General features: G+C 41.9%; 1 protein-coding gene and 1 pseudogene across 2 annotated transcripts; both read left to right on the top strand.

Moving 5' to 3' along the window:
- The first annotated feature begins 8,687 nt into the window (after positions 1-8,687).
- Positions 8,688-9,702, top strand: LOC147905861 (glycine--tRNA ligase, mitochondrial 1 pseudogene; annotated as a pseudogene). Its single transcript, XR_015542080.1, has 2 exons — positions 8,688-8,853; positions 8,952-9,702. The product of XR_015542080.1 is annotated as a glycine--tRNA ligase, mitochondrial 1 pseudogene (transcript).
- A 689-nt stretch (positions 9,703-10,391) lies between these two features.
- Positions 10,392-11,501, top strand: LOC147905860 (uncharacterized). Its single transcript, XM_087382098.1, has 3 exons — positions 10,392-10,672; positions 10,830-11,239; positions 11,358-11,501. The coding sequence occupies exons 2-3, from the start codon at positions 10,942-10,944 to the stop codon at positions 11,489-11,491; spliced, it is 432 nt and encodes a 143-aa protein (XP_087238224.1). The 5' UTR covers positions 10,392-10,672; positions 10,830-10,941; the 3' UTR covers positions 11,492-11,501.
- The last annotated feature ends 1,027 nt before the right edge of the window (positions 11,502-12,528 follow it).

Genomic DNA, 12,528 nt, shown 5'->3' with positions numbered 1-12,528 from the left:
GTTTCAAGGGATCGTTTATGTGGCTCTTGAAATTTCTCAATTAGGGACTAGCCACTTGAATCACTACAAGGCATAGGCCATTTTCTGACAAAAATACCGACGCTTTTTACAATAAATTTTTTTTTTTCACGGTTGCAAACGTCGCTATAAGTGTCGCTAAAAGTATCGAAAAAGGACCGTCGCTATATAGCGACACTGGCAAACGTCGCTATATAGCGACACTGGAAACGTCGCTTTATAGTGACACTGTTAATCGTCACTATATAGCAACACTGGTAAACGTCGCTATATAGCGACGTTTAACAGAAGTTAAAAAAAGGGTTAGTGGGGCTAAACAGGGCTTCCTTTTGGCCCTGTTTAGCTCCACTAATCCTTTTTTTTTTTTGTAATTACAAAACAAAGTTTTTTTATAACAAAATTTCCCTTGCGAAAAGGGTGATACAAAATCGCTCTTGTGAAATGATGAGCAACAAAAGCATATACATGTCGGACATATACAACATTGTTTGTAACAAAATTACCCTTTCGAAAGGGCGATACAAAATTGATCAAACAAGCAGATATACAAAATGCTACTACCACTACTACTCATCCGACGAATCCGAATCATCCTCGTCTTGTTGGCCTGTTCCTTGGTCCTCGACACCTACGTCTTCTCCTTCGTCCTCGCCACCTGCGTCTATGATCCTTGGCCCTGTTGGTCACTCGCCTCCGCCGATGATGGGACGCTTGAGCTTTGACCCTAAGAGTGAACCATATAAATCGAAAATTACATTGGAACTTAAATTAAAAAGTGAGATTACAAGTAGGAGTAAACTTATACCGTGCGAGCAGCCACCTCAGCCCAATCGACCGTCGCTCCCATTGCCTCTTGCTCAATGAACCACAGCTTTGTTCCTATCCGAAATGTGCATCACGTCTCTGCATCTGTAGGAAGACGACCCATCGCAGCTTGCTGTGGATCCAATTTACAAGAGTTAGAGTTAGCTAAAGTGCATGTAATTATGTAGTAAAACAAATAGAACCATACATTAAATGAGAATAAGTAGACTTACCACGGTTGCCTCGAACGCATACCGTCCGCCTGCACCAAAGTGCAAAGTACCTACGACGTCTAGCCATCTCTTCGCAGCCCTCTTCTGACCCTCGAACAATTCAGGATGGTCCCTATGTTGCTTCTTGAAGTACTTCCAATCAGCTTTGTCTGCCCAGCTGGGTTTAGCCAACCCCTTTGTGATGGAAGTATGCAAGGTTGATCTACGATTCAAACCCATGCGCTCTCGCATATAATCGTCATAAAACTCCACATTTGGTGGATTAGGGTATCTTTGTTTTAACTCATCGATGACCGCCTACTTCTTTTGGGCATCTTGATACTGCCAATCGATATTTATGCCGCTCTTGAAGTGATGACTCATCAACTTCCTCATGGCGGCCATCACTACTTTGCCCTTTGTATCTTCTATTATCTCTCCGATAGCTGTGATTTGATAGGAGAGATCCCCTAATGAGTAAGGAGGACTGACGGTAGCAGAGTCAGAAGGAGTGGAAGCTGCGCGAGCACTTCCGGAGCGAGGAGTAGTAGTGGGAGTAGGAGAGGGAAAGGGACCTGACTGATACTGTGTCTCCGGACCAAGTGGAGACCTAAAGGAGCGTGAGTGTGCTGACTTGTCTACATCTCCCGAGTCAGCACAACATGAGCCGCCTGTCCTACTCTTCCTTCCCTTGCAAGACACATGCGCAGGTGATGACCCTGCAGTCGAAGGGGCACGAGGGGACGGCTGGGCAGTACGTCCACCCGTCAGTGTAGGGGAGGGAATTTCTGAGGTCCTCTAAGATAGCAGAGAGAAGAATCTCATTGCCTCCTCATCGCTCATCTATGCTAAAAACTCGTCGGCACTCCCAACAAAGCCATGCACAGCTAGCAAAGGAGTTCCCCGAGGGGTAGTCGCAGTGCTGTGTGGAAGAGGAGTCAGACCAGGGGTAGTCGTAGTGCTAGGTCCGAGAGGAGTCGGACCAGGGGTAGTCCTCGGGGTAGTCGCCTGAGAGGAATCAAAGTCCTCTGGACCATAAAGATCATGAGCTCTTCTCCTGTGAGGCTGTCCGTACTCATCAGATGAGTGATGTGATCCCATGTCTAACATAGACACAAACACAAAAACAAAAAACAAAAAAACAAACATAAGCATAGGCATAGGCATAGGCATAGGCAAGAAGAAAGAAGAGGGAAAGGAAAGAAGAGGGAAAGAAGAGGGAAAGGAAAGAGAAGAGGGAGAAGAGGGAAATAGAGAATAAGAGTTCGAGAGAATAAGCTCATGCCTATGCTTATGCAGAAATAGAGAATGAGAGAAGGGGGAAATAGAGAAGGGGAAAAGAGAGAAGCTAGAGAATGACCTTATGCGGAAATAGAGAATGAGAGGAGGGGGAAATAGAGAAGAGGGAAAGAGAGAAGCATAAGCATGAGCTTATGCGGAAATAGAGAATGAGCTTATGCAGAAATAGAGAATGAGAGAAGCATAAGCATGAGCTTATGTGGAAATAGAGAATGAGCTTATGCAGAAATAGAGAATGAGAGAAGGGGGAAATAGAGAAGGGGAAAAGAGAGAAGCATAAGCATGAGCTTATGCGGAAACAGAGAATGAGCTTATGCGGAAATAGAGAATGAGAGAAGCATAAGCATGAGCTTATGCTTCTCTCATTCTCTATTTCTGCATAAGCTCATGCATAAGCATAAGCTTATGCGGAAATAGAGAATGAGAGAAGGGGGAAATAGAGAGGGGGGAAAGAGAGAAGCATAAGCATGAGCTTATGCGAGCTTATGCGGAAATAGAGAAGAGGGAAAGAGAGTGTTGGTAAACTGAAAGGAAAGGAAAGAGTGGACACAAACTCAGAATACTTGCATTACTTGCTTGTAGAATGAAGAAGAGGGAGGTCCTTAAGTAGACACCTCATACATGCTCACTGACATCACTGATGACTTCAGAGCTCCACAATCATCTCCTCAATCTGCTCCTAGATTCTCTCAATCATCCTATGTGGCTCTTCCACCACCTAACTGTGCTTATGGGCACCTAACTGTGCCTCTAGCACTCACACATAGAAACCAAGGTGTGCCTGAGGCATACACCTTGAGATATCCCATCAAACCCCCCCTCAAGGGAATGCCTCAGGCTATGTCAAGGATACATCTAGTCTCATAGTTTCTCATGCCATCTCATGGTGGTCAAGGATAAATCTATGGCTAGGTTCTCATGCTAGCAAGGGTTCCCTTGGGTGTAAGGTAAACAAAAGGGATACAAAAAGACCTTCCAATGGTTATCTCCCCTGCATGTACATGCACACAATGTCTGCAGGAGGTACCATGGAGCAAAACCTACACATGGCCTACATCATAAGGTGACCAGAGGTGTTTACAAAACACACAAAACACAATAGTTTATTTTCATTCATTTTGGAGGACTATCCAGGCTGAGTACCTTGACATAAAAAGAGAGATCTGGAGCATACATAGAGATGTTTTAAAATACATAATCTTCAAAGGATGCCTCATCTTGTGGAGGCTCATCAACTGAAAGTAGATTTGCATTTTCTGTCTTTGCTTTGGGTCTGCAAAACTTCTCATTATGGTTGTTCTTGCCATAGTGCTTGCATGGATTAATTTTGAAGCAGTCCTTTGAAAGGTGATTTGTCTTTCCACAGTGATTGCAAGGGGTATACTTGCTCTTCTAGACTTTTACAGCATAAACAGTATCATTGCCTTTCCTGAGCTCCATATGCCTTTCTTCTTTAGCTGGATCCCTTGCCGGTCGTGTCGGAGTTGAGGATTCTCCAGCATTGGAGGCCATAGAAGAAGCGGTAGGAGTCGGTTTGACAAGTCCCCATAAGTTCTCCCTCATCAATGCAAATTTCACCTTCATCTGCCATGTGTGGAAGCCCTTTCCATTGAACTTCTCTAGATTCATATAGGGTAGCCATGAGAGGGTCTAACCCAGATATTGGGTAGTTTCTATCTCTCTTACAAGGCAAAAAATAACTGAAAGACTTCCAAAATATGAGCACTTGATGTAGCAAAGACTAGTGACCAATATTCAATCAATGATGCTTCTTCTTACATGCTTCATAGAAGTGGCTAAAATGAATACTTTCCAATCAAAACTAGGTCTAGCAATCCAAAACAAAACTAAAGCCACACTTGTACTGAAGTTATTAAAAGTTTCAAAAAACCAGAAATGCTAGAGTAGCATTTTATGTAGCATCATCTTCAAAAACTTGTCCAAAACTGTCAAAACTAAAAGACTGAAATTGGAGGGCTTGTAGCTCACTCTTTAAAGCAAAGGAAAAGGGGGTTTTTAAGGCAAAAGAGAGCTGTTATACCACAGAAGATCCTCTGGGAAGAAGAGGTGCAAAAAGGCGTCAGAACTCCATAGCTTGCCTTTCCAACATCGATTGGTTTTTCTCTGTTTTCAGCTTGAATAGGCAACCATTGCTGCTTAGATTTCAGCACAAGATAGCCCAAGGCATGGAGAATCTACCCCTGAAAGAAATTAGAGGAAGATAAGGTGGGCTGAGAGAAAACGCAGAAGGAAGAATTGACGGAAATCGTGTAATGGCGACGAAACGGGCATGGTTTTCTTTGATTCCTCTCAGCCAGAGGTTCACCCCTTCAAGGTGGATCTCCAGCAGGAAGGACGTGGGAAATGGCTGAGAACCAGAGGAGAACAAGCTTAAGCAAACTTTGGGAAGAAGAGGGAGAGATGGTGAAGAAGAAGATGAAGAAGAAGATGATGATGTGGCAAAAAATGGGCTCAAGGGGGATCAAAGGGCTCTGATACCATGTTGGTAAACTGAAAGGAAAGGAAAGAGTGGACACAAACTCAGAATACTTGCATTACTTGCTTGTAGAATGAAGAAGAGTGAGGTCCTTAAGTAGGCACCTCATACATGCTCACTGACATCACTGATGACTTCAGAGCTCCACAATCATCTCCTCAATCTGCTCCTAGATTCTCTCAATCATCCTATGTGGCTCTTCCACCACCTAACTGTGCTTATGGGCACCTAACTATGCCTCTAGCACTCACACATAGAAACCAAGGTGTGCCTAAGGCATACACCTTGAGATATCCCATCAGAGAGAAGCATAAGCATGAGCTTATGCAGAAATAGAGAATGAGAGAAGGGGGAAAGAGAGAAGCATAAGCATGAGCTTATGCTTATGCTTATGCTTCTCTCATTCTCTATTTCTGCATAAGCTCATGCTTATGCTTATGAGAGCTTATGCGGAAATAGAGAATGAGAAGGGAGAAAGAGAGAAGCATAAGCATGAGAAGGGGGAAATAGAGAGGGGGGAAATAGAGAGGGGGGAAAGAGAGAAGCATAAGCATGAGCTTATGCGGACGCTAGAGAATGAGCTTATGTGGAAATAGAGAATGAGAGAAGCATAAGCATGAGCTTATGCAGAAATAGAGAATGAGCTTATGCGGAAATAGAGAATGAGAGAAGCATAAGCATGAGCTTATGCTTCTCTCATTCTGTATTTCCGCATAAGCTCATTTCCCCCTTCTCTATTTCCCCCTTCTCTCATTCTCTATTTCCGCATAAGCTTATGCTTATGCTTCTCCCATTCCCCCTTCTCTATTTCCGCATAAGCTCATGCTTATGCTTCTCTCTTTCCCCCTTCTCTATTTCCCCCTTCTCTCATTCTCTATTTCCGCATAAGCTCATGAGAGAAGGGGGAAATAGAGAAGGGGGAAAGAGAGAAGCATAAGCATGAGCTTATGCGGAAATAGAGAAGGGGGAAATAGAGAAGGGGGAATGAGAGAAGCATAAGCATAAGCTTATGCGGAAATATAGAATGAGAGAAGGGGGAAATAGAGAAGGGGGAAAGAGAGAAGCATAAGCATGAGCTTATGCGGAAATAGAGAAGGGGGAAATAGAGAAGGGGGAATGAGAGAAGCATAAGCATAAGCTTATGCGGAAATAGAGAATGAGAGAAGGGGGAAATAGAGAAGGGGGAAAGAGAGAAGCATAAGCATGAGCTTATACAGAAATAGAGAAGGGGGAATGAGAGAAGCATAAGCATAAGCTTATGTGGAAATAGAGAATGAGAGAAGGGGGAAATAGAGAAGGGGGAATGAGAGAAGCATATGAGCTTATGCTCATGCATGAGCATGAGCTTATGCGGAAATAGAGAATGAGAGAAGGGGGAAATAGAGAATAAGAGGGAAAGGAAAGAGAGAAGGAAAAAGAGAGAACGGGGACATAGAGAAGGGGGAAAGAGAGAATAAGAGAAGAGGGAAAAAAGATAAGCTCCAGGGATGATTTTTTCGCGTTAGTTTCGTTAATAAGCGAAAGTTTTATATGCCTTGTGAAAGTTTATATGCTTTTATAAAAATAAAAGCTTAGTATATTCGCCACAATTTGAAACTAAAATTAAAAAAAGAGCTAGGTTTAGCCTTTAAGATTATAAAATTATAAATAAAGTCCATGAAAATCCGCCAAAGTTTTATATAAAAAATAAATATATTTGGAAACTTTCGCCATTATATTATATATACAATTTAAAATTTTGGCTAGATCTATACAATTAAGCACCAAAAGAAGACTTGTGCCCTTATATCCAATGCACATTTGGCTAACTTAAGCCTATGGTAGGCCCTCATTAGCAGTATGTCTACCCCTCATCAAGTCATATAGTAGGGATATATCTCTTCATGCTTCTATCTTCAACAAGAACATGAAAGTACACTACATACATAGGTAAAAGGAAACAACAAGTAGATTCTTAGCAAGAAGAATCAAATTATTAAAATGACACAAAATTAAAGAATGAAATTTTCTATAATGGCCTGGTAGAAGGTGTTTTGTTAGATATTTTAAGTATTTCTTTAGTCTCAATTTATGATCATGAAAAGTAGGTAAAAATTAAACTAAATTAATGAATAGAGCTAGAGTAGTGAATACGCAGTAAGTCACATATTTAGTTGTGTGTGTGAAAATCTAACTTTAATTTCATCACGTACTTCTATACATTTATATATTTAGAAATTTATCACAATGCAAAGAACTTGCCAGTCAATAGAGGCTTTAAATATAAATCTACCCCTCAAGCACTTAAGCCATCTATCCAGTCTCACAATCTTCTATAGTGAAAGATTCTATAGATTTATGACAACAAATAAGAAGAAATGAACTAAACTAAAATGCCACATGCAAATACTTAAATGTATGTATCAATGTATAGGGGGACATACTCTCTTTCTATTTTTACACATACACACACATGTTGTTGGTCTTGGCATTGAAGTCCCATATGAGCAAAACCTAATTTCCTAGCTACTTGCACCTCTAGATGTCCTCGTGGAGTGCTAAGGAAGGTAATATATGTCCCTAGAGATTGTCCTAATATAATCCAATGTCTGTGGAGATACATAACATGTTGTAATCCCCTCTCTCCCAGCTCACTTTAGGGATGCACATTGATGAATGAGCAAAGGGTGATAGTGGAAGAAAGGAAGAATCAAGAAACCCCCTCTTCTGCCATGTCTATATTAGCCCACCCACATTCCCAACCCAATCCCATACCCACATTAGCCATCCAGCCCCGTGTGGGCATCATTTTGTCCTATCAAGACGTGTGCTCTAGCTTTTTATTAGCCTTTCTCTCTTGATCTCTATATCCATAATCTTCATGGAAATGCCACCCTTTTGAACCCTTTGGATCATCAGTCATTGCTAATGCACCAATGCACATCGTTTTTGCTGATGGGCGAGGAAGCCTTTGCTAATGCGCCAATGCACATCGTTTTTGTTCAATAGATTTTGTAGTAGGTTACATTGACAACATTGATGCACAATGGGCTGAGATGTTGTGAATAAATTGATCTTTAAAATTTTGACCCTCATAAATAAGAGGGATGGGGTGTCCTCCCCCTCCCCCCGCCCCCTTCTCTCCTTTTCTACTAATCAATAAAATTTTGAATTCTTTTCAAAAAATATTATGTTTAATATTGTTAAGTGCCAAATTCATAGCATACCATGCATGTCTAGTGCACGTGCTTTATAATGAGAACCTGAATGGAGACTGAAAGTGGTAGAGGGCAACACCAAGTTTCATATTATTGTGATTTACTCAAGAATCTAAAATAGTGTGTTTTCAAAGATTGTAGTTAAGGAAAAGTGGTACTGTTTGGTATTCATTTACTTAGTATAAAAATAATCCCGTTCACTCATGGTCTATTGTTGGTTAAGTTCTTCAATGATGTAATTGAGCATTTTATGATGTTAAGACATGATTGGTCGCATGATTAGGGAAATACATGTAATAATCCATAAAAGCATAAAATTTAGTCCAGTGAGGTCAACCAATAGCTTTCCAGCTTCTATTATCATTGCTATTGTGCACAAGATGAGGATTGATTTTTCAAACCAATGGACCCTTGTGTGGGTGATGAGAGTGAGCAAGTGGGTGATGAAGACGGGCAGCACTAGCCACCTCTCGAGCGTAAACAAAAGGATAAAGCTTCCACATGTGGAGTGAGGATAATCCTCTCCGAGGTGGGAAAAAAAGGGAGGAAACCCTATTATCTGGAGCGTCCACATGGCGAGATCTGAAGGGTGAGATCCAACGGCAAAGGGGAGGTGGAGCTATTGTGGGAAGGGAGGCACTAATCGCATCGCATCGCCTCGCTAGTTTTGCATTCAAATTGATCTTCCTGCAGCAATTTACCCGGCAAGAATCATTTCAAGTTCCCCTCATCCCCCTACAGATTGCCACAGTCCCCTTTCGAGCTGCTTATCGGAGCTATTTTGCTCCTGGGAGCTCATTATCGTAGCGATTTGGCCCCAATTCACGTAAGAGATCGTCAGAGTTTCTGTTTGAGTCCCCTCTCGGCTTCATTGCTTGCTCTTGGTGTCCCTTTGTAACTCTGCGTCACTGATTCGATTTGCAGGAGTTGGTTCTTTTGGCTTGCAGCTGGATTAATCCCACCCCTTCGCATGGGTGCTCCGGCGGACCAGCTGGAGACTTTGCGTCTCTCTTTGGTTGCTCAGCAGGCAGCTATCAAGAAGCAGGGGGGCCTTGTGCGATCTCTCAAGCCTTCTAAGGCTGACCCTGCTGACATTGAGGAGGCCGTGAAGCTCCTCCAGGACTTGAAGCTACAGCTTCAGGATGCTTCCAAGGAGTATTCCGCCAAGGCTGCTGTGGGGAATGGAGTTGGCAGTGCGGAATCGTTTCGCAAGGATGTAAACAACACATTGGAGAGACGCCTTTTCATCCTCCCTTTTTTTGGGATTTGTGGGGGTGTCACGGGGTTGTACGATTACGGTCCTCCGGGCTGCGCAGTCAAAGCAAATGTGCTGGCCTTCTGGTGCCAGGTCTTTCCTCCGTCTTCTTTGTGTGAGCGACTCGTGTTTTGCCCATTTCTGCACCCTTAATGCTATGAATGTGCCGTGATGAAATTGAGTTTTGCAAATGGATTGTCTGCAACATTTCGTTTTGGAGGAGGGTATGCTGGAAGTGGATTGCCCTTGCGTCACTCCCCATGTGGTTCTTAAGGCTTTTGGGCACGTGGATAAATTTACCGATTTAATGGTGAAGGATGAGACGGGTCAGTTCTATAGAGCAGACCATCTTCTCAAAAAATATTATAAGGAAAATCTGGAGAAAGATTTATTGATGCCACCAGAGAAGCGGGAGGAGTTGAAGCATGTGCTTGCAGTTCTTGACGAGTTGGATGCGACAAAGAACCTTTTGGTGTAGGCAACGCAAGCCATTTGAATGTGTTGAAATATTACTGTATGCTCTTGCCAAGCGTGCATGTTGGTATTGCGATAATTCTTTATATTTCAAGTGAGTGTATTGCTCTTCTTGTGTTCCTTTTTCTCTTTAAATGCATACTAGTACCGGAATTGATTCAAACTGCAACTCTGAGCTAAGTTTCGCAACATGCTTTATAACCTCTTTTTTTAATATTCAAAAGTGGGCTCTTTCTGGATAGTGGGATGGACAGGTATTGTTATTTGATTTGAATAGAAGTGCCTTCTTGAGATCCTACAAAGGAAAACAAGTATACACATTTACAATAAGATTCTTGGATGCTGTACATAATGACTTCTGTGTGCAGGTGGTCATTTGGATGTGACAGTTAGGCAGGTAATTTCCTATAGTCACAACTGATATGATGGCACATACTACTTCATTCTCTGTTGAGATTGTACTGCTTATATTCAAAGCAGAGACATATTAAAGCAAGACTTTGATCATATACTGGTGGACAGCAGCAGCTCCCATAATTTTATTAATCCCAAGGCTTTGTTGATAGTGATTTTGCAGGCACTGATATAGAGCATGGTTTGAGAGTGGATTTAATTGAAAGACAGCATAGATTTAATTCAAAGACAGCATATGGTCAACAATCTTTTGTCAGCATGCCCAGATTCAACTCTCCATTGACTAGACATGATGACATTTTCAAATGCAAGGGCTTACCAGATGATAAGAATCCTTCCAAACGAGAAGATCACTTAGGATTGTTCTACCTATATTAAAAAAACTTAATCCGGCCTTGTGCAGGCTCAGATTCAAGCTATGTAATACATGGGGGTTTTCATTCTCTGTTACTGGAGCTCTTGCTAGTCTGACAGTCAAAATTTGAGGACATGATTTTTTCGGGTAAGGACATTAGAACTGGCTAGGTTTTTGGGTAATACCCAATTGTACCAGCGCCACTTGATCATTTTGTAGTTCAATACATCCTCTTGCACTCTGCATTTAGTGACCCTGCACACAGTCTACTCTTCATAATCCCCTTTTACTCTCCTTGTACCAGTGCCTGCTGTGACCACAGTGGATCCTTTTACATATAACAAAGAAACAATTTAATCTTTGATATGTAAAGGCTATCAATGGGCACAGATTACTAGGTTTCAAAATGAGGAAACATGGATTTGGAGCATTTATCAGATCCTGAAATGGGTGTCTCCAAAAAGCCTTCATCGCATCTGTTGGCCACACAGAAGCTTCTTCCACGTTTAGTGTGTGCAGCTGACTCAAGTTCAAATGAGTCGCAGGAGAGTGGAGATAATATTCATAACCACTTGTTGCAGTCAGACACAGCAGCTGACAACCAACCTTCCAAAGAAAACATGGGATGTCGGGAATATCCAAGCTTAACTGGTCAGAATCTATTAGCAGACAATTCTGGAGATGGATTTAAATCAATCAGACGCCAAAGCACAGGTATCAGTACACCGCATGATAAAATCAAAAGTTCAATCACTAATTAGTTGAGCATCTAAGGCAATCATGAGCAATCATTGGATTCGGACCAAATTGCCACATTTTTTTTCTGATACAGAAACCAATGAGCAAGCTTGCAAAGGGGATGTGAGATTTCACATCTATCCAAGCTGGGATGGTGAGGATTTGTCGGCAGCAGCCAATTCTACAGAGGAAGTGAAACAAGGGACTGGTATGATTATCTCAGGTTAAACATCTCAATTGCCAGAAAAATGTGAAATTCACTTTCTTTGTCATCATGTTCCATATTATCTTTCCAGTAATGTGAGCAATTATTGGATTCTGCTCAAATGGTCACATGTTTTTCTGCTTCTGTGTCAATGGGAATAGACCTGAAATCCTCATTTGGTCACAACCAAGATTGGAAAAACCTTTCCTCAACTTGGCTAAAAATCCCTACGCAACAGATGTCTGGGTTTTTGGCAACAATGCGAGAGATTGTAGAAGATGGTGCTCAAACAGTTAATCTAGAGACAAAGTCTTTGCAATCAAAATGTACTTCTTTAATTGATGGCACACTCAATCTTGCTTTGGATGTCCAGAAGAACGGAGTGCCACAAAATGAGAGTGGGCAACGGTGCTGCAAGGTATGGAATTGTTTCTTCATTAGCATCTCTGCATATATAAGAACTATCAATATACATGTAAGGTATGTGTGTGTATGTGTGTGCATGTGTGTGCATGTGTTAAGCCATTGATTGTTGCCATGAACATTTCTTCTCGTTCTTCCTCTTTTGTATGATCAAAAGCAAAACAAAGACTGTAAAGAGGTACACGCACTAACTTCTTTTTTCTACTTTCTATGTTTGACTTTCCATTGATAAAAATGTATGCTTTTCTTTAATCCTGTTCATTTGGTCATGCTTGGGGATTAAAAACGATTTGGCATGGCATAATTGTGAATTATTGAGAGGAGCACTGTGGATGCACATTCAAGTTTTCTGTGTATGCAAGTCAATTGAAGAAAACTGAATGCATCTTTAATGTGCCGGTGTGCATGTACACCTGCGAGAGTGCATGCATGTGCATGCACACGTGCATGTCTGTGTACGTGTGTGCGTGCGTGCATAATGGTGTGTTTATGTGTGCGAGTGCTCGTGCTTCGAGATGGAGGTTGTTGCATTGCCATCTGTCCTAAGCTTCCACCGACCTTGCAGATTCATCTGTAGCACTGAATCTCCAAGCTCCTAACGCGATTCCCCAAGCTCCTAACATACCCCCTCTCAAGG

Source organism: Dipteris shenzhenensis, chromosome 1 (assembly GCF_047967505.1).
Source record: "Dipteris shenzhenensis isolate YYH24624 ecotype China chromosome 1, Dip_SZ_1.0, whole genome shotgun sequence".
In the NCBI taxonomy this organism is placed as follows: domain Eukaryota; kingdom Viridiplantae; phylum Streptophyta; class Polypodiopsida; order Gleicheniales; family Dipteridaceae; genus Dipteris; species Dipteris shenzhenensis.
The sequence above is the reverse complement of the archived record's forward strand: the minus strand, read 5'-3'. Positions and strand labels throughout refer to the sequence as shown.

Bases quoted from the DNA above. Each gene is read 5' to 3' on its own strand.
- LOC147905860 (XM_087382098.1), top strand. From the start codon at position 10,942: ATGGATTTGGAGCATTTATCAGATCCTGAAATGGGTGTCTCCAAAAAG. The intron at 11,240-11,357 runs GTATCAGTACAC...TTTCTGATACAG, and splicing joins AATCAGACGCCAAAGCACAG to AAACCAATGAGCAAGCTTGC.